The sequence below is a fragment of the Lissotriton helveticus genome, chromosome 11, assembly GCF_964261635.1.
Source record: "Lissotriton helveticus chromosome 11, aLisHel1.1, whole genome shotgun sequence".
Taxonomy (NCBI): Eukaryota; Metazoa; Chordata; class Amphibia; order Caudata; family Salamandridae; genus Lissotriton; species Lissotriton helveticus.
Window position 1 is genome coordinate 401,990,004 of NC_136072.1, and position 19,895 is coordinate 402,009,898.

A 19,895-nucleotide genomic window follows, 5' to 3' on the forward strand; every position below is an offset into this window, starting at 1 on the left:
AGATTTAAAAAAAGCGTAAATTCTACCAACGAAGCCTAAAACAAGCCTAGTCCCAAATACTACGAGCATAGTTGAAACAAGAAGCGCCCACCATTAATCAATAAGGGCATCCTCCCGGGAAAATTGTGCATGAGACACGCCCGCCATTAATTATTAAGGGTAGCATCCTGAGTGGGGGTGTGTGGGCCGACCTGAGAATGCTGAAAAGTGAGACAAGGCACAAGAGCACAGAAACCTAGAGTAAAATCCCACTGCGGTGATGAAATTGCAACAAGGCTCTAAAAACCTATCGAAATTAGAAACATTCCAGTTCTGTGCTGCACCCTCTCGTCCAATCAGAGACACGGATGGAGTGCCTGCGTTCGCTGTACCTAGAAGTTCTAGAGTTTCGTTTCGGCAACTCACTGCAGACAGAAATCCAAAATACCTTCACATACTTAGAAATACACTGATTGTTCGGAGCAAAACGTGAACCTTCACATCTGGTTTTCGTTTTGGCTTGATAAAATCAACAAAGCTCTATTTCTTAGAAAATGTCTGAAAGCCTCAAGTGCATGTTGGGGGTAGAAACGTTTACACAGCAGTTTCTGAAACAACAAGCCGTGAGCGTGCACTCTCCCGAACTTCGGGTCTTGGGATGTGCACGCTCACGGCAGTCGTGGGCGGGACTTCCGACTTTGCGAGAAGCCCGCGCCCACAGAGTGGATGGCAGCAGAAGTCAGGAGAGGCGGCTGATGGCGGTAAGTGGGGCTTGGCACCTGTGTGTGAGCGTGTGTGTATGCAGTGTGTGTGTGTGTGCGATGGCGGCGGCGGCGGGGGGAGGGGGGTCTTTGTATGTGTGCGTGCGTGCATGAGTGTAGGTGCGTTGGTGTGTGTGTGTGGGGGGTCTCTGTGTGTGCGTGTAGGTGCACTAGTGTGTGTGTAGGTGCGGGGGCGGGGCGGGGGGGGGGTGTGCCTGTGTATGCGTGTGGCTGTGATGTGCGCATGCTGTGAATGTGGTGTGCGCGTGCACGCAGTGTAATCCAGCCGAAGAGAAGCTCGTGGCAGTTTCTTGTCCTTCATTCCCCCGAGTCAGCTAGCTATAAGTCTCCACCTGGACGCATCCTTTGATGCGAATTCCAGGCTCGACCTAAAAAGGGAATGCAAAGATCATCATGCGGGGAGTGAATTTTGACTAGAGAGTACTTCAGAACCTTTAATATCGGAGCTAAGTAGGAATTGTAACGGTTATGGTTCTTCTCCGCTGGGAGGAAGATTTGGAGTGGCTATTTACCTGACCACGGTTGCAGAAGTATAACAAGAATTGAAGCAAAATCTCTCTGTCAGGATATGCAGTCAAAATTGGGCGGTTCCCCTAGCATTAAAAGCATCCTTTGTTCTAAGAAAAACATAAAACAATGATCATAGATTATAAACAATAAGGTATTTATTTTACTCACAAATATTTGAGCCTAGTGTAGCACAAGTTCAAAAGCAAAATACAAAATCTTGTATCTAAATATTAAGGCTATTCAGTTTTTACTTTACGCAAAGAAAACAAAAACCAAAAACAATCAAAAGTCAAATATAGTTTTACGCACCATCACAGTAAAAGAGCAGTAGAATTTGTAACATCGTACCTGTATTTTGCCAACTCCAGTCATTGGCAGAGTTTGCCTGGCTGATGGGTATGGCATGTTGAAGATTATTTGATTATTTTCTGTTACATTCCGGTAAAAACTTTAAAGAAAATATATACAGAATGCTGGTCTGACTTGAAGTAAACATAGCAACCTACAACCATCAATTTTGCTATACGCCAAATTTGCTTAGACTCGTTAAAGCTCTGTTGCAGAGTTTAAATAACACTGTATCCAGCACCACATGCTTGTCTATCAAAATCCTGAACAAGCTGATCTTGTTAAGCCTTTGATTTGTGCAATCAAGTTCTAGCTAATAAAGCCATTGGATTCTTACGAACATGGATATAGATAATGTGTCTTTCAGGTAAAACATTTTGTGTTATCACAGTGAAGTGAGATTTGAAGATGGCCACACAGCTAGACTGTTTGAAGATGGTTTTATTAAAAACTTAGGGGCATATTATCAAGCAGGGTGTTAAAAATTATCGCCGTTTTAGCGGCAGAAAACTGCTCCTAAAGCGGCGATAATGGGCTTGATAATATGGCCTTGTGAATTCCAATAGAAACCCATGTTCTGGTGTAAGCATGGGCTTCTATTGGAATGCTCCAGGGCATGGTATCAAGCCAATTATCACCGCTTTAGCGGCAGTTTTCTGCCGCTAAAACTGCGATAATTTTAACGCCCTGCTTGATAATATGCCCCTTGATCCACATGGCCTGGTCCAATTTTAGGGGCCTTATTTACAGTGTGCCAGATGAGATATTCTGACGAAATGTGACGGATATCCCACCTGCCGTATCACAAGGACCCTAGCTATAATGCTCTTGCAATGCAGCACACAGATGTCTGCCATGTTTGAAAGGGAGTATTCAATGTACCATACTCTAATAAGACCTTTAATTTTTTAGGTCAAATTTCCATTTCTTTTCTTTAACAAGTCTTTATCTGGACTAAACTCATGAAAGCTAAGCATATGGGAGTGTGGGAACAGGCCAAAAGATGTATGCTTTATACCACCACAAAATATCCTGGTTCTCCATTTGTACTAGTGTAGCCCATTTGCAATATGAAGATCATGGGCTGGGAAGAATCTGCATGGATCTTTGATCTCTAGCAGCAGTAGAGAAATACATTTGAATGAAGCCAATCTCTTCCCTCCCACTATATACCTTTTCCTTCCTAACTCACTCAAGCCAAAATTCACTAACCAGGAGAACTGGAACCTGGTACAAAATGAAAATCATGTATAAAATGCATTCTTAGTCCACTTGTCCAATGCTAAAAATACACCAAGGCATCAGGAATATTTTCTTGCTTAGGTGTCTAGATTCCTGGATGCATCATTAGACATAATCATATTTGGAAGGGTAGCTCTTCCATCATCGCTTCGTCTTGATTCATTGTAGATGGACTTTTTACTCTTGTCCTCTGTGGTGTAGGCCGCCGATGACTTGTATCCTGCAGTCTTGTATCCAGAAGTCTTGCCAGATGCGTGGTATGCTACAGATTTGTAGCTGCAAGAATCAAGAAGAAACATGTTCTGTTAGAGGATATCAAGAGGCATTATAATCAAATATTGTGCTTAATGAAGGGAACCTTTCCGGTTGTTGCTTATTACATAAACACACTCTTTATGACTAACTTAAATCAATTGTAGGTCTGGTCTTTGAGACAGCTTTAGCTGATTCACCTTAATAAAAGTTTTAAAAAAAAGAAAAATATTTTTAAATAAAATTGTATTCAATGTATATATATATATCGGATGATTTGTCAATAGTCTTCATCCATTGATATGTCAAATTATAATTTGCTCTTTGTTTCTGTACACCAGGGCATAATGCATGGGGCAAGTGGATCAGTCCTTTCAGCCAAAGCTGCCCTTTTGTGAGAATGGCAGTATTTTGCTAGTGCACATTCTGCACATTTACCATAAATATAGTCCCTGTCAGTACCAGGGTTGGTGGGATTACATGCTGCATTTTGAAAATAATATATTGTTCCTTTTAACATATTTCTTTTACTTTGAAAAGACCGGGAGCTCCCCAAATGCTTCTACCAAGTCCTTGCTAACACTAACAGTGCTCCACATACTGAGTGGGTACTGATAGCAGTAGCCGTAGCCATCTTGGAATGGACTTTACATCCTTTCTTAAACAGAAAATGGAAAGCACCTTACTAAAATGACCATCATTGGTGTGCAAATGTGCGTACATGTGCAGAAGTACTGGTGGCCACCTTTAATTCGTTTATGGTATCCTTTGACATAAATCATTCCAAGATGGCTGTCATGTCTGCAGACTCAGGTTTTGTCATCTTTAATGGGATTTGAATTACTTTGGCAACAGCCTTACCAAAATGGCTATCCATGCATGTGCATGTAAGGGTGGTCCTGTTAGAATTATTTTTATCAAAGTGTATAACACAAATAGAATAGTGATCATCAAATAGTAATAGGCTTAGTGCTATTCTAATTAGATGAAGGAGATCCATCTGTTAGGAGAATCAATCAATCAATCAATCAATCAGAAATTTGTAAAGCGCACTACTCACCCATGAGGGTCTCAAGGCGCTGGGGGGGAGGGATGCTGCTACTGCTCGAATAGCCAGGTCTTGAGTAACCTCCTGAAGGTTAGTAGGTCTTGGGTCTGCTGTAGGAGGATGGGGAGGGTGTTACTGGTATTGGCGGCAAGGATGGAGAAGGATCTGCTGCCAGTGGTCGCTTTTCGGATGCAGGGGATGGTGGCGAGGGTGAGGTCGGCGGTTTGGGGTGTAGAAGGTGAGTCGTCTGTTGAAGTATGCTGGCATTGTGGAGTGCCTTGTGTGCGTGGGTGAGGAGTTTGAAGGTGATCCTCTTGTTGGCGGGAAGCCAGTGCAGGTCTCTCAGGTGGGATGTGATGTGGCCGAGGCGAGGGATGTCGAGGATCAGGCGTGCATAGGCGTTCTGTATGCATTGTAGTCATTTCAGAAGTTTGGCAGAGGCTCCTGCGTAGAGGGCGTTTCCGTAGTCTAGCCTGCTGCTGATGAGGGCCTAGGTGACAGTTCTTCTTGTTTCAGTGGGGATGCACCTGTAGATCTTGAAGCAGGAGGATGAGATGGCATTGACTTGCTTGGCCATGGAGAGTGTTGAGTCGAGGATAAACCCCAGGTTGCATGCGTTGTTGGTGGGTGTTGGTACTGCTCCCAGTGCGGTCGGCCACTAGGAGTCGTCTCAGGCTGAGAGGGTGGGGCCGGGGCTGAGGAACTCCGTTTTGTCCGAGTTCAGCTTCAGGCGGCAGTTCTTCATCCACTCGGTGACGGCTTTCATTCCTTGTGGAGGTTGGTTTTGGCGGTGAGGGGGTCCTTAGTGAGGGAGAGGATCAGCTGGGTGTCGTCAGCATAAGAGATGATGTTGAGGTCGTGCAGTCGGGTGACGTGGGCGAGTGGTGCCATGTAGATGTTGAACAATGTTGGGCTGAGGGATGATCCTTGGGCTATGCCGCAGATGATCTCGGAGGCTTTGGAATGGAAAGGGGGAGCCGGACGATTTGGGTTCTGCCGGAGAGGAAGGAGGTGGTCCATTCCAGAGCCTTGTCTCAGATCCTTGCATTGTGGAGGCGTGTGCGAAGGGTGCGGTGGCAGACAGTGTCGAAGGCGGCTGATAGGTCCAGGAGGATGAGGGCCGTGGTTTCGCCATTGTTCAGCAGGGCCCTGATGTCATCGGTGGCGGCGATGAGGGCAGCTTCGGTACTGTGGTTGCTGCGGAACCCGGACTGGATGTTTTTCTCCTCCAGGTAGCGGGTCAGCTGTCTGTCGACGGTTTCTCGATGACCTTCACCGGGAACGGGAGCAGGGAGATGGGCTGGAATTTCTTGAGGTCCCTCGGATCCGCCTTGGGTTTCATGAGTAAGTTGTTGATCTCGGCGTGCTTCCAGTTCTCCGGGAAGGTTGCGGTCTAGAAGGAGATGTTGATGGCCTTGCGGAGATGGGGTGAATGATGACGCTAGCTTTGTTAAAGATGTGGAGTGGGCATGGGTCTGATGGAGAGCTGGAGTGGATGGTGTTCATGATTTTGATGGTGTTGTCATCATTTATGTTGGTCCAGGTGGGCAGGGGGTTTATGTGGCCGGTGGCTGTCGGGGTGGTCAGGTTATTGAAGCTGTCGTGGATGTCTGCGATCTTGCAATAGAAGAAGGTGGCAAGGGAGTCGTACAGGTCTTGCGATGGTGGGATGTCGTTGGTGTTGGAGCTAGGGTTGGAGAGTTCCTTCACAATGTTGAAGAGCTCTTTGCTGTTGTGTGCATTGTTGTCTAGGCGGTCCTTGAAGGAGGCCATTTTGGCGGATCTGATGAGGTCATGGTGTCTGCGATGGCGTTCTTGTGGGCTGCATAGCAGTCCGGTGTCTGTTCACGGTGCCTTTTCTTCTTTAGTTTTCGGCAGGTTTGCTTGGAGGTCTGGAGGTCCGCGGTGAACCAGCTTGCTTTCTTGTTAGTGCGTGTGTTGGAGGGTTTCTTGATCGGGGCGAGAGCATTGGCACAGTCATCGATACAACGCCTGAGGTTGCGGGTGGCGGTGTCGGTGGGGTCAGCGGGTGGGCTTCAGGTGAGGGTGGGGTTTTGCTGGTTTTCGGTGATTTTGCTCCAGCTGCGGCGGGGGATTTGTTGAGTGCGGTGGTGCATAGTGGGTTTCCGGAAGGTGAAGTGGATGCAGCGATGGTCGGTCCAATGGAGTTCGGTGGTGTGGCTGAAGGTGACGTTGGAGCTTGCAGAGAAGATGGAGTCAAGCGTGTGGCCTGCGCAGTGGGTGGGTTTTGTGATGAGCTATCTGAGACCAAGGTTGGCAAGGTTGTCAGTCAGGGAGGTGGACTTGGTGTTGTTGTTCTCAAGGTGGAAGTTCAGGTGTCCGAGGAGGATGTAGTCTGTGGAGGCAAGGGCGTGCGTGCTGACAAAGTCGGCGATGGAGTCGCTGAACTGAGGCCGGGGGGTCTGTAGACGAGAGTTCCTCTGATGGTGGTGTTGGGATCGGTGTGGATCTGGAAGCGCAGGTGTTCAGCGGTGCTGAGGGTTTGGTCTATGCTGGTCGAGACCCTGAGGGTGTTCTTATGGATGATGGTGATTCCACCTCCTACTCCATTGGTGCGGCCCCTGCGGGTGATCTTGTAGCCGCCCGGGATGGCTATGAGGATGTCAGGTGGCGAGGAGGCATTCATCCAGGTCTCTGTCAGGAAGACGACATCCGGGGAGGATGTGTCGAGCAGGTCCCAGAGTTTGATGGCGTGTTTTCGTGCGGAGCGGGTGTTCAGTAGTATGCATTGGAGGTGGTTGCGTCCTGTGACAGTGGGCGGTTTGGCGGCTCTAAGGCTGGTGAAGCTGCAGCTCCGGAAGGAGAAGGGTCCTTTAGTGTGTTTCAGGGCGGCCAGGAAACAGGTGTGTGGTTGTCCGGTGTTGAGTGCGTGGAGGGTGCTGGCGGTGTAGTGGCAGCGTTCTGTGTGGTGTTAGCGGGGCTCAGGGGGTCTGGTGCTGGGCGCCGTCCAGGCATGGACGGGCTTGCCTTAGGCGTGCCTTTGGCAGGGCTGTGCAACGGCCACCATATAAAGGGAGGTGAGATGGAGGAGCAGCTGGGGGTGGGAGTGGGGCAGCGAATGGGCGAGCAGGGAGGCAGGGACGCAGCAGCTGGAAAAATGAGAGGGTAGAGCGGGCGGAGGATACAGAAGGCAAAAAGGGCACAATAACAGTACAACAATGAAAAAAGGAATACAGGTGAAGTACAACTAATAACAATACGAGAGTAGAAGCACAATCACAGCAGGGCCGACTGGGAAAAAGGGGCAGAGCGAGCACAACAGCTTACAACCTACCACTAGCCACCAGGGATGATGAACTTGTGGCATGGTTCATCATTGCACTTTCCCACAAGCAAGACACATTTTGTGGTTGGGTGGGCCCTACCATGTAGTGGGAGCTCAGCATACTATAACTAGGGATTAGAATTCCTCCAAAGTATTTAGAGTTAAAACCAGTGCTTTAAATGGGCCGGTACTCACCGGTCCTGAGTACCGGCACTTCCGAAATTTCTGTCCCTCAGTACCGGCACTTTTTTTTGGGTCAGGGAGAGTACCGGTACCCTGATTGAGGCTCAGGTTACTTATCTCCTCCTGCTCGGGGCAGATGCCGCTCTGCTTCCGACTGAGCCCTTCAGTGTCCTTTTGCACAATCACTGCTGGCGATTACAGCAGCTCACATTTCAATGGCCCCTGACTGCAGGGGTCTGAGAGGGCTCACCTTGCCTCATGCTGTGATAGCACAATGGCTATTACACTTGAAGTGTTAAGGCGGGTGGGGGGGCGCCCTTCCTTTATCAAGTGTGTGAAATGGGCTGGGGCTTCTAGTCTGTAAACTTGTCACATTTAGGGAAATGCTCTGGCCGTACGAAGGTGATTTCTATCTCAGATATTTTTCTATCTTCTATTTTTCCTTTGCTATGTTACGGTTTTACTCGTGATTTTGCATTACTTTGTAATATAAATTTGCTAATAACTTTATTTTAAAACGTTAGGTTTGTTGCTTGCTTAGTATTTTTGCTGACCGCTGGTCATTTCAAACCGCTTAATGGGGTACAGAATGGGGGCGATGGGCAGGGGCACTGTATGGGAGGGCGACAGTGGGAATACCTCTTTCCGTGTTGGTTGCATATATAGCACAAATGGTTTCCTAGGGTAGCATTAGTGCACTGCAATGGGAAACATTAAATAGGAGCCATAATAGGGGGGGTGTAGGAGAGGATGAAGGGACCATGTCATACTGAATACTTAAATACACCATACGCCACTCAAGACTGCATCTAAACACAATAGGAGAAGGGAGTTGCATCCTGCTGGGGTGTATTTTGAGCGGAGGGGCAGAAAAGTGTTGGATGAAAAGTTGACTTGGTAAATGATTAAGCAGTGGCTAAAGGAAGAGATTTCATTAGAATGACTTGGCCCATCTGCTCAGGAAGGTAAACAACCTTTACAACACAACTTTTACATCGCAGAGCCTTTACAACGCAACCATTACAACGCAAACTATTACAACGCATTGCTCTGGGGGGCGCTCTAGGATAGGAAATAGGTTAATTTACTATCCAATAACCTTCCCTAGTGTCCACGGGGACTGGAGTTGGAATAGTAAATTAAACTATTCACTATCCAGCACCCCAAAGCAATATGCGTTGTAATGGACTGCGTTGTAATACTTGCGTTGTAAAGGCATGCGATGTAAAAGCATGCGTTGTAATGTCATACATCCGCTCAGGAATGCCGGAGTAACAATTACCCTCCACTGTGTCTCTCCTCATCAAAAGCCGTTTGCCAACAATTCTCTATCTTCATCTCTTTTAAAAGTCATAAACTGTTCCTAAGCAGACCACACCCCTCGCATGAGAATTTTTCTGTATCGAGGCACACAGATCAAGCACCCACCTTACCAGTAATATCTGCGGAACAATGGATACTCAATGGCAAATGCTTGATCAGTTTTATATCCTTTCACCACGAAAAAGATGTTTCAGATTAAAGGTACAGCCGTGATTGAAAGTTGCTGCCGGTTTCATTTAGTTTATTTTCGAAATGTGGCTTTCTGATTCATGTTATTCTTGGTCGGACTAATAACCTGGCAAATCTGATTTAGGCAAGTTTATATTAGTTCCTTCCTATAAACTTTAATATAAATCTGTAAAGATAAACTAGCGACCTGCTAGCTGTGGGGTGTATTTGTACCTGTCCCTGGAAGTACACTGCTCAGCGTGTGATAAGTAGAGGTGATCCTTTCCCGACAGATACCAGAAGCTTTAGCACCTTACTCAGGACAGTAAAATATAAACCTGCTGTTTCAGGCAAGCCTTAAGTCTAGCAGGTCACCATGGTATTTCAGTCCGAATTGGCATGTACCTTTTGCACTCCCATGCTTTGGCGAAAGTGTTGAGCAAACTTGCAGTGCTTTCACACATGCTTAATTTGCCTACTTCCGTGTTATAATTTCCAATACATTAAATTACAAAGCAAAAAAACTCACCTTGCCCCCCCCCCCACCAAACATTGTGAATTGGTAATTAGAGAGCTTTGATGCTCCTCATCTTAGAGTTTAGTGTTGGAGTCTGCGGAACAAGTGGAGTTTGCATAAAGCTACGTATCTGTCACCTCCAGTGGGTAGTGGAAGCTGGTGCTGTAGAATACCCTTCTACACTGACATGCTTTCCTGCAGGTTGAATGGCTGGCATATGTTTTTGTCTATCAGCTCTTGTTATGTGATAACCTGTACTATTGCATTTTTGCTGATTAACGTAGAGCAAACATACCTAACATATCCCCCACTAAAATTACTTTCATGTTTCACCATACTAATTCAACACTAATACTTATGGGTTCCAAAGTAGCGTGCTACTTGCGCTACAAAACCCCTTCAGGGGTAGCAAGCACTATATAAATACAAACCTCTTTACCTCTTCTATCCCGCCGCTTACCCTTCTCTACCCAAATAACTGAATAACCTATCCACTACTCAAATTACTTCATATTTTACTATACTAATTTTCAACACTAATCATTTATGGGTTCCGGAGTGGCGTGCTACTCGCCAGAAAAGCGTTTCAACACCAGTGGCGGTTCGTCCATTGGGGGCGTTGGGGCGTTGCCCCACTATCCATGGACGACCGTCACTGCTATCACAACATTTGTCTGACACAGTAAAAAAAGTAACATTTTCTGCGGCAAGCAGCAGTTGAGGCCGGACCGGAGTCACAAATCGTGACGTCATCCAGTGCGATCGCGGAAGGTGTGGGGGGCGGGCCTGCAGCACTGAGTGGCATGTGGCAGGCTGGCAGCATCGTGGCAGGCAGTAGTCATTGTGTGCGCATTTAGGACAAGTCATTTTTATGACTTGCCCACGCATGCGCACACACACAATAGCCCCTTCCCTCCTCCTCCTCCCCTAGCCATGACACAGGCAGAGACCCGGGGGAGCCGGGTCTCATCAAGGGCAGTATTAGCCCTGCTCGTTAGCCAATCCTGGCGCAGTGGCGATGTTATGCCTGCGCCAGGATTGGCTGAGTTCATGTGTACGAGGATGGTGGTGCTGCCGCGCGTGGGTGGGTGGCTGACTGGCTGTGCTCGGGGCTGTATGCCCAATCACATGTGCCCATTTGGATCCATGTACTTGTAATTGGCGCCGCTGTGGGGACGTCACTGCGCCCTGGCGAGGACTGGACAACAGCACCTCCAGTGGTAGTGGTGTCACCAGAGTCACGAGGAGAGTGACTCAGACCTCGTGACTCGTGCCTGTGTGTGCAGTGCAACAGTTATCTTGTCTTCGACTGACGAGTGACGACGTGAGACTGAGAGTCAGTCTGTGACTGTCTGAAACCGGTATGTTAAGTTTTTTCTAATGGCTGGCCTGTCCGACTTACGAATCGATGGAGGGTGCGGGTCACAGTCAGACACTCACTGTCTCACTTAGAAATAAAATGGATACTGACACACACATTCACTCAGTCTCCATTCGCGGACGGACCGGTGTGACTGCGTGTTGTGGGTGGTGGGCCTGGTGGCATCATACCGTGCCCGGCGTGCCTGATTTGAGCAATGCAGGAGTGGCTATATTTATCAGGTCTGAGTTAACAAAACATCAACGAAATACTCAAAGTCTGCTTTTGTAATCTGTTGTTCACGTTATGTTCTCCTCATATTCTGTTCCTATTGTGAAGCGCTCTGACGCCTTCGGGTAAAGTCTGCGCTATATAAAAATGCATAAATAAAATTAAATAATAAATAAAATAAATTCTCGGACGGACCGGTGTGACTGCGTGTTATGTGGGTGGTGGCTGGGCCTGGTGGCATCATACTGGGGTGCCGTGCCTGATTTGACCAATGCAGTAAGTAAGTGGCTATATTTAGCAGGCCTGAGGCTGACTCATTAACATCAACGACATAATGAGTGGGTTTATTGAAATGAGGGCTATAATAAATAACACTGAACAGGTTTGAAATGTGCAAATAAGGTTACCATACCGAGGCGTGCCTATGCAGTCTGTAATTCGGAAGTGCTTAATTTGCTAATTATCGGAGATGAGCAGGGACGCCTGCTGGGGCTAGCGGATGTTTGGATAGCGGCCGACTTCTCATAGTAGCGCTATGATAGCGCTACTATGAGAAGTCGAGTATGAATAACAAATGTCATGAGTACGTTGGGAGGACAGCAGCAGGGTGGAGTATGTACTGAATAGATATACAAACCCGTGTTTTAAGAATGGTTTATAATGCATTCGAATGTTCAGTGGTGAGGGGTTGAACACGTGCAGGTGGGGAGATGATTTTGAGATGTTTGTGGCTCGTGAGGGGTGGGTTAGTGAAGCATGGTTGTGAGATGGAAGATGACGATGTAGAAATTATGTCTTGGGGTGTTTTTAATTTTATGGGCACTGTTCGCACTCTGGGGTGACTCAAAGCAGGGGGAGTTATTAGTTAAGGTATGTTGTTGTAATAGTGAGGCTTGGCTGCCATACTGTATGCTCTTGAACTAAAGCTGCAGATTTGTTGTCCAAATAAATTTGATTTACGCTGTCAGTTTGGGTCTGTGGTTTATGTGCAGTCCCCGCCCACGTGCTCATTTATTTCTGACAGCTTTGCGGCTTCTGCTCTCAAGTAAAATTTTACTTAATTTACATTAATATACCACAGTCAAGAGCCACTCCTCCATGTGCATCCATCGTGCTCTTCTTGCCACGCCCCAGTTTATGGTGTTACTGTGGGCACCGTGCTGCGTGCCCAGAAGCAGATTGTGTGTGAGTCTGTTGAGGGGTCTTCCATTCTGGATCTCTTATTTATTTGGTCTGTATTTTTCTTTTTTATAGAGTTTTATATAGGGTTTCGGAGCGCTTTACATAGCACCAGTTGCATTACATTAGGAACTCCAATCCTCCAGTGTTAGGCCTAGAAGAAACCAGTGCAGCCCTCAAACTCTTGCTTTTACCACTGATGAATGCCACATTTAAGTTGCACAAGCGCTATATAAATGGAATTACAATGCACTTTGCTCTGGGGTGGAAGGCAGAGATCCGCAGAAAAAATGGTTCACCCATAACACTAAATGTTTGTGGGGATGCTCCAGATTTATGGAGCAAGTCATAAACTGCTTGCTCTTCCTGGCAAATATTGAGCAGCCAGGGTAGGTAGCGCTGTAATGGAAGCACTCTTGATAAGCTAATCACACAATTGACTGCACTCACTCTCTGACCTCGTTTTCACCAGCACTTTAATCCAGTGTGAGCTGGGATCAGAGCGGCATGTGAGGAAAGCCAGCCCATCTAATGGGCTCATAGACGGCGTGCACTGACGAGGCATCCCTCTTTATTATGGTTATGGCTTCTAGGCTTTCACACATCAAATGGTGGGGGCATGATTTGTCACACAGCAGCTCTTAATTGATTTAGAATTAGCAGAATGTAACATCAGACTGGTTGGCTGCTCAGTATGTGATGCTCAGTTGGTTTCAATAGCACAGAATAATTGACGGAGTGCACTCCCTTACAGTCGGAGGTTGGGGCCTCTGTGCTGATTGTAGGGCCTGCAGAGAGTAGACCAGAACCCACAGTGTGCCCTCCCATAGCCCTTGACAGGCCTGGCACCAGAGCCTGCACCCATGTAAACTAAAGCGTGCTGTTCAATTCAATCTTTATTTCGACGCTTAAGCATCATAAAAGAAACATAACAATTCATTAACAATACAACTGCTGCACATAATTATTATTATTTTTTTTTAAATCAGAAGGACAAATTTCACAACATATTTCAGGGCTCATTATCTCAAAATTCAAGACTGTTGTTTATGTACACTTTCATGTCAAACAATATTCTAGGAGCGAAGATTATACGCACAAGTTAAAATAATAAATAATACGGATTAAAACAACAGAATTTAAAAATGTAATTAAACAGATAACCGCTAGTACATAATTTAAAAACAAATCAATTTTATGTCAATTGATTTGTTCACATGGATGGGCGAATTAGCGTGCAATATAAATACGTACCCTACAACTTGTTTTAACATGTTACATTTTTGCGTATCCACCTCGTATTCGATATAATAGTTTTTCATTAAAAATGAAGACCCAATTTGATCCTAATAAAGTTAACAGCAAGGAGAAATCTACTAACACCAAAGACTACAACCTGACTCGTGTCAGACTTTAGGATTCTTCCTGCCTCCTTATAGGATCTTGAGCCAATCCTATGACAAAGTGGCAATATCCACTTTCTCCGTGGTGTCGCATAACTAGGGCAAAACAGTAATACATGTAGATCATCTTCCCTCACCTGATTAGTACATACAGTGCAAAGATTGCATCTCGATTTTGACCAGCTCTTTTCGTTCACATTGGTCCTAAGTGTGCCGTATCTAAATTTCATATACAGAGTTTTTGCCAATGGCAGGTTGATCTCATCTAAGAACAATTCAAAAAATGCGGTATCTTTAAACATTATGAAATTTGTTGTTAGAGGGCCGTGGGCTTTTACATACACAGACTCAAAGGTTACAAATGTCCAAAAGGAGAGTTTAACAATTTTCTTTGCGCTAGAGTTCATGGCCACTGGGTCTTTCCAATAATGGGATAAGCCAATCTTGGCCATCCAGGTTCTAATGTGTTTGAGCCAGTAAACTTTGTTGCAAAAATCAAGAGCCATTACTTCTTGCAAGTCTTCCTTGTAGTTAGATAATTCGGGAGTCGTCCACAGTCTAACCCACAACATTAGGGGTCTCAGTATTGCGTAATGATCTATACGCTTCATATTAAGATCCAGAATGAGCGGGGTTAGAGGGGTATTTACAGGTAGTTTTAACAGCCCCCTGAAGAACTTGTTCTCTGCTGTTTCAAATGTACTTCTACATGAGGGACCCCACAATTCTGCCCCATACAATGATGCTGATTGGACCTTATATTTAAAGATCTCTAGGGCTGGGGTTACTGCTTTGCTCAGGCATTTAGCATGTCTTTTAAGGATTGGAAGACAGTTTTGTTTAAAAACTATCTTGCTCTTTTCTAGCTGTGATCTCCATGATAAGGTAGAATCAAGTGATACGCCTAAGTAGGTAAAATTCTGCACGTAATCAAGCTTCTGTTCATTTAATGTTAGATTCTTCCTTAAGTTTTTATGTGGGTTCAGCGCCATGTATTTGTTTTTTTTAACATTAATTTCTAGGCCTTAGGAATTACAGTAGGACTGGAACCTATGCAGCAAGTTACGGAGACCCCGGGGTGTTTGGGAAATAAGAATAGTGTTGTCCGCAAAAAGAAGGGACGAAACCCGTTCACCCCCCCAATCTTGGGGAATCATCGTCACACTCAACCATGTAGGACGGGATGTTGTTTACAAACAAGGAGAATAGAGTCGGGGCCAATACACACCCCTGACGTACTCCCCTCTGTATTGAAATTGGTTTTGTTAGCTCCCCAGTTGGACCCCATCTGACCCTTGCATACGTATCCGTGTGCAATCTTATAACTAATTTCAGTAAGTCTACCTGAAGGCCCTGGCGTTTGAGAGATTCCCACAGAAGTTTACATGGGATTAAATCAAACGCCGCCCGTAGGTCGACAAATGCCACATACAAGTGGCCTTTGCGAAGAGTGACATATTTCCAATACAAACAACAGAACCTTAGTACTTGGTCAATAGTTCCTGTTTTTGTTCTGAACCCAGCTTGATATTTAGTGAGAACTGACTCATCTTCCATCCATGTATTAATACGATTTAGTATATGCCTAGCGAAATTTTTTTGTGTTATGTCGATAAGACTTATAGGGCGATAATTAGCCGGGTTGCTTCTATCACCCTTTTTAAAAATAGTGATAATTTCCGCTCCCTTCCATGTGTCTGGAATTTCCCCCCCAGCCGCGATAACATTGCATAGGTGATTTAGGTACGGTACCCAGACATCCACTTCTTGTTTAAATAAATCACCTGGGATTTTGTCAAGCCCTGGAGCCTTCCCATGTTTAACTAAGTTCATAGCTAGTTCTGTTTCCTGCAGATCAAAGGCTAATTGTATGCCTTCATCATCTGTAGGCGGCAGAGCATGCTCTTCGTGGACAACACCTTCAAGCTCTGGAGCAGCATAAAGTTTTGTGAAGTGGACAATCCAGGTTGCCTCATCTAGAAAAACCTCTTGTGACCCCTTCTCCTTTTTGTTGCCCTTTGCTACTACTTCCCAAAATTCCCTTTGGTCCTTCATTTTAGCCGCCGACAGCATAGATGACCATAATTCATCATCCCAAGATGATTGGGCATTGGCCAACACTTTCTTAAAAGCTTTCCTAGATTCTTTAACTGCCACGGCGTTTTTAGTTTTGACTGTCTCAATCAAGGTAAGTTTTGCTTTGCGACATTTTTTGTTGAACAAGGGTTTGCCTACAGAATGTAGCTTAACAGTTCCTGCACCTTTTTTTAATCTTTTTGTCATGAGTTCTAGTAATTCACTAAAAAGAGTTTGATGCAGTTTAAGAAATAGGCTAGGTTCACTTTGGGAGGGGTTGTATGCTTCAAATATATTTGAGAGGCAGCTATAGATGTTGGCCACAATCTCCTCTTGTTCTAGAATGTAAGCCCATTTAACAGACCGTCTATTATTACTACATACAATGTTGTCTGGGATTGCTTTATGTGTACCATCTTTAATTTCCAACCCCAGTAATAGGGTGCTCGAGAAGCTTGCTTCGAGAGGGCGATGGTCACTATCTGATCTTGTTTTGACCACCATGTCTATGACATATGGCCACAGATCCAAGGAGACAATAATGTAATCAATTTTGCTCTGGCAATTTTGTCTGTAGAAAGTGGGGGCTTTGGGGCTATCAGATGGTAGGCGGCCATTGCACTCCCTCATACCGTGGCTTACCATTACCCTAGTAATTTGGAGAGCTAAAGTTGTACCAGCAACTACCCCACCACTAGATAAGCATGGTACGCCATTTGCATGGTCCTCATCCTCATACAGTTTATTCATCCCTGTAATGGGCTCAAAGTTACAGTTCATATCCCCGCATATGATCTTGCTTGATCCTGGGTCCAGAGCATCTAATATTGATTCTAGTTTATCAATGCAGGGTGACTCCTTGTAAGATGGACAAGGCCTATTGTACACATTAAGTAAGTATATCACCCGTTTGTCGTTGGTAACCATTTTCAATCCAAGTATGTCTAGAGAGTCAATACTTAGTTTGCTAATGGTTATGTTAATGACCACCTTAACCCATATTATCAACCCTCCAGAGGGTCGGCCTCTTACCGATGGAACTGCGTCCAGCTGGAAGGTTTTGTATCCTACCCTGTGGACAGATTTTGTCGCCCATGATTCCTGCAGGGCGCAGATGTCACTGGTATTTATGTAATCATTCCAGTCGGGATCGCTTGTTTTTGAGCCCACTCCTGCCACGTTCCAGGAAACGAGCTTAATCCCAGAGGGACCGGAGATTAGATTGCCTCCAACGGGTGGTGACAGATTGCATATTGTACTATCTACTCCTACATTGTTAGGATTACATACACCATTCCCTGTTAAATTTGGTAGGCCCACTCTTGCCATCAATCCCTTGACATGCCCCGAATCTAAGATAATCAAATTATTATCCCTCTGTAAACGGGGCGATAGCGACCATCCAGCAGGGCTATCGTGGTGATCTTACAGCCTAGGTGAACTACTGTCAAGGGGAGCCAATGGAACAGAAGGGGAGAGTGTGGGTTGGGAAACCTCCTCCGGTACTCTAAGTCAATCGACTGCCTCTAATTCACTGAACCTATTGTAACATAGTATGCAGGGTGGTACAAACTGTGGACCCATCCATCCTCCATAGTGCTGTGAACCACCATCTAGAAATCTCCTGGCCCTGCATTGTATTAGGGTCCAGCCATCATCCCTCTCCTCTCCCCAGTTGTTATAGTTCAAGTCCCTGTACATCTCCCGCCCCCTCCCGCCCCTAACATGATTACCACCCCTGGTCCAGCTCCATCTATTGTCAGGCTTTTCCGCTGGCGTGTAAAAATACGCCAAGGGTCTTGCCACAATCGTAGATCCATCGTTTCTGGAAGTTCCCAAGAGAATGTGGTCCACAGATCTACGATCTTCAAAGGTTATGACCACACAGTCCCCCTGCACTCTTTTTCTGTTGTAGCCTACCCAGGGAGCTCTCTCGACCATTAGAATGTTACCACTTCTTGTTGGTGGTAGAGGGTGATTAGAATTTAACCAGTAAATCACCTTGTTTTTAAGCGCCCCATGTGGTTCAGAAATTGAGGGGTCCAATTCTGGGACCCCCGTCAAAATCACCACATAATCACATGCCTCTGGAGGTAAATTAATATTCCTACGCTTTTCTATCTTATCTGGTTGAGTTTTGTCAGCATTGTGAGTCGGTGTATTAAGGCAGGCTGTTTTTGTTGCAATTCACTCAGTTACCATGGGAGGCTTTGGGCTGGCTTTGCTTGCTTCAAGGCAGATTAGGCTTGGCACAGGGGGTTTGGGTGCTACCTTTTTGCTTTCTGCTTCATTTGTTTTATGTATCTGTAGTGCGGTGTTGGGAGCAGGTGCATGGGTTACCTTTTTAACCTGACTGGTGTAATAGGTTTTTATATCTTTCTGTAGCTTAAGCAGTTTGTTTTCCATCCCTCTTAGCCTTTAATCTAAAGGAAGTCCCTCTTTATTATGGTTATGGCTTCTAGGCTTTCACCCATCAAATGGTGGGGGGCATGATTTGCCACACAGCAGCTCTTAATTGATTTAGAATTTGCAGAATGTAACATCAGACTGGTTGGCTGCTCAGTATGTGATGCTCAGTTGGTTTCAATAGCACAGAATAATTGACGGAGTGCACCCCGGGCTCGAAGCACACACTAAAATCAGATGGACTTGATTCGTGAGATAATGATTAGACTTGGGAGCGTGGTGCACTCCCTTACAGTCGGAAGTTGTGGCCTCTGTGCTGAGTGTAGGGCCTGCAGAGAGTAGACCAGAACCCACAGTGTGCCCTCCCATAGCCCTTTACAGGCCTTGTACCAGAGCCTGCACCCATGTAAACTAAAGCGTGCACTATGCAATCGGGCCCTGCAGCCCCTTGCACTCCACCTGGCAGAGCAGCGGCCTTCAAGTGCAGTGCCAGATTGCTCAGCCATTCAGAGGGATATCAGGTGTTGCTCACACAGTGACATAATTTTGTGGAATGATACACACACACGGCGTGCAAAGAAGTACAGTACACACACACTCATACAACACTCACACAAACACCAAAATAAACACACACAGGCAGACACAGTGGGACCCCAGTGGCACGCTCACAGCCCCATTACAGAAATGGCAGGCCGCCATTAAACATTATACAGCCTTAATGCCGTAAACCTGGCGTTGTGAGATTGAGAACAGATTACTATAGGAATAAGTCCCAATGTCGTGAGTCTTCCTTTTGCACGGGAATGCCACTGTAAACAGAACAAGCATTGGCATAGCCAATAGGTCTCGCCGTTGGGACCTAATAAATGTTTAGCCATGCAACACTTGATGTTGTTGCACCAAGGATATTGTTAATGTTTTTTCCTAGAGAGAAATCAGAGTTTTTTGTCTAATGGAAGTTTTGATTCATGGAAAGGTAGTACAGAAGGTTAATGTGCCTGCTGCAAAGAACATGTACCTGATGCATATCACAAAATACACCTGATGTAAATAGGTCTGTGGTTATACTGAATAACCAGCCACCTATGTTATATAACAGCTCTTTAATAATGTAATACCTGCACTTTCACAATTGCTTTATTAACCTTCCTGCTTTCTCAAAATTGCTTGAAAATGCATCATTTTTCCACTATTTTTTTAAAATTTTCTCGGGGGGAAATCCCCCCGAACCCTCCTTAGGGGGTTCGGGCTCGCTCGCTACGCTCGCTCGCTACGGTGCAGTATGATTATCAGTTTCCGCCTCACCACTTTCAAATGTCACCAGCCGCCACTGTTCAACACCCATCAGGGATAACAAGTGCTATATGAAAGCAAACCTTTCTTCCCCTTTTATCCCCCCGCTATCCTTCTCACTCCAAATAACTGACTAATATCCACCACTGAAATTACTTTCACATTTCACCATATTATTTCACCCCTAATCCTTTATGGGCTTCTGGAGTAGCGTGCTTCAACACCCTATCAGGGGTAAAAAGCGCTATATAAAGAAAAACCTTTTTTCCTCCTCTATCCTTCTGCTATCATTCCAAATCCAAATAA

At 45.6% G+C, this 19,895-nt stretch overlaps 1 protein-coding gene across 1 annotated transcript in view; it reads right to left on the bottom strand.

Moving 5' to 3' along the window:
• Positions 1–1,408: 1,408 nt before the first annotated feature.
• CLDN18 (claudin 18) overlaps positions 1,409–19,895 on the bottom strand; it is an 82,517-nt gene continuing 64,030 nt past the window's right edge. The window contains 2 exon segments of the mRNA XM_078665846.1: positions 1,409–3,001; positions 3,004–3,137. Coding sequence (XP_078521972.1) covers positions 2,967–3,001; positions 3,004–3,137 — 169 coding nt within the window. The 3' untranslated portion in view covers positions 1,409–2,966.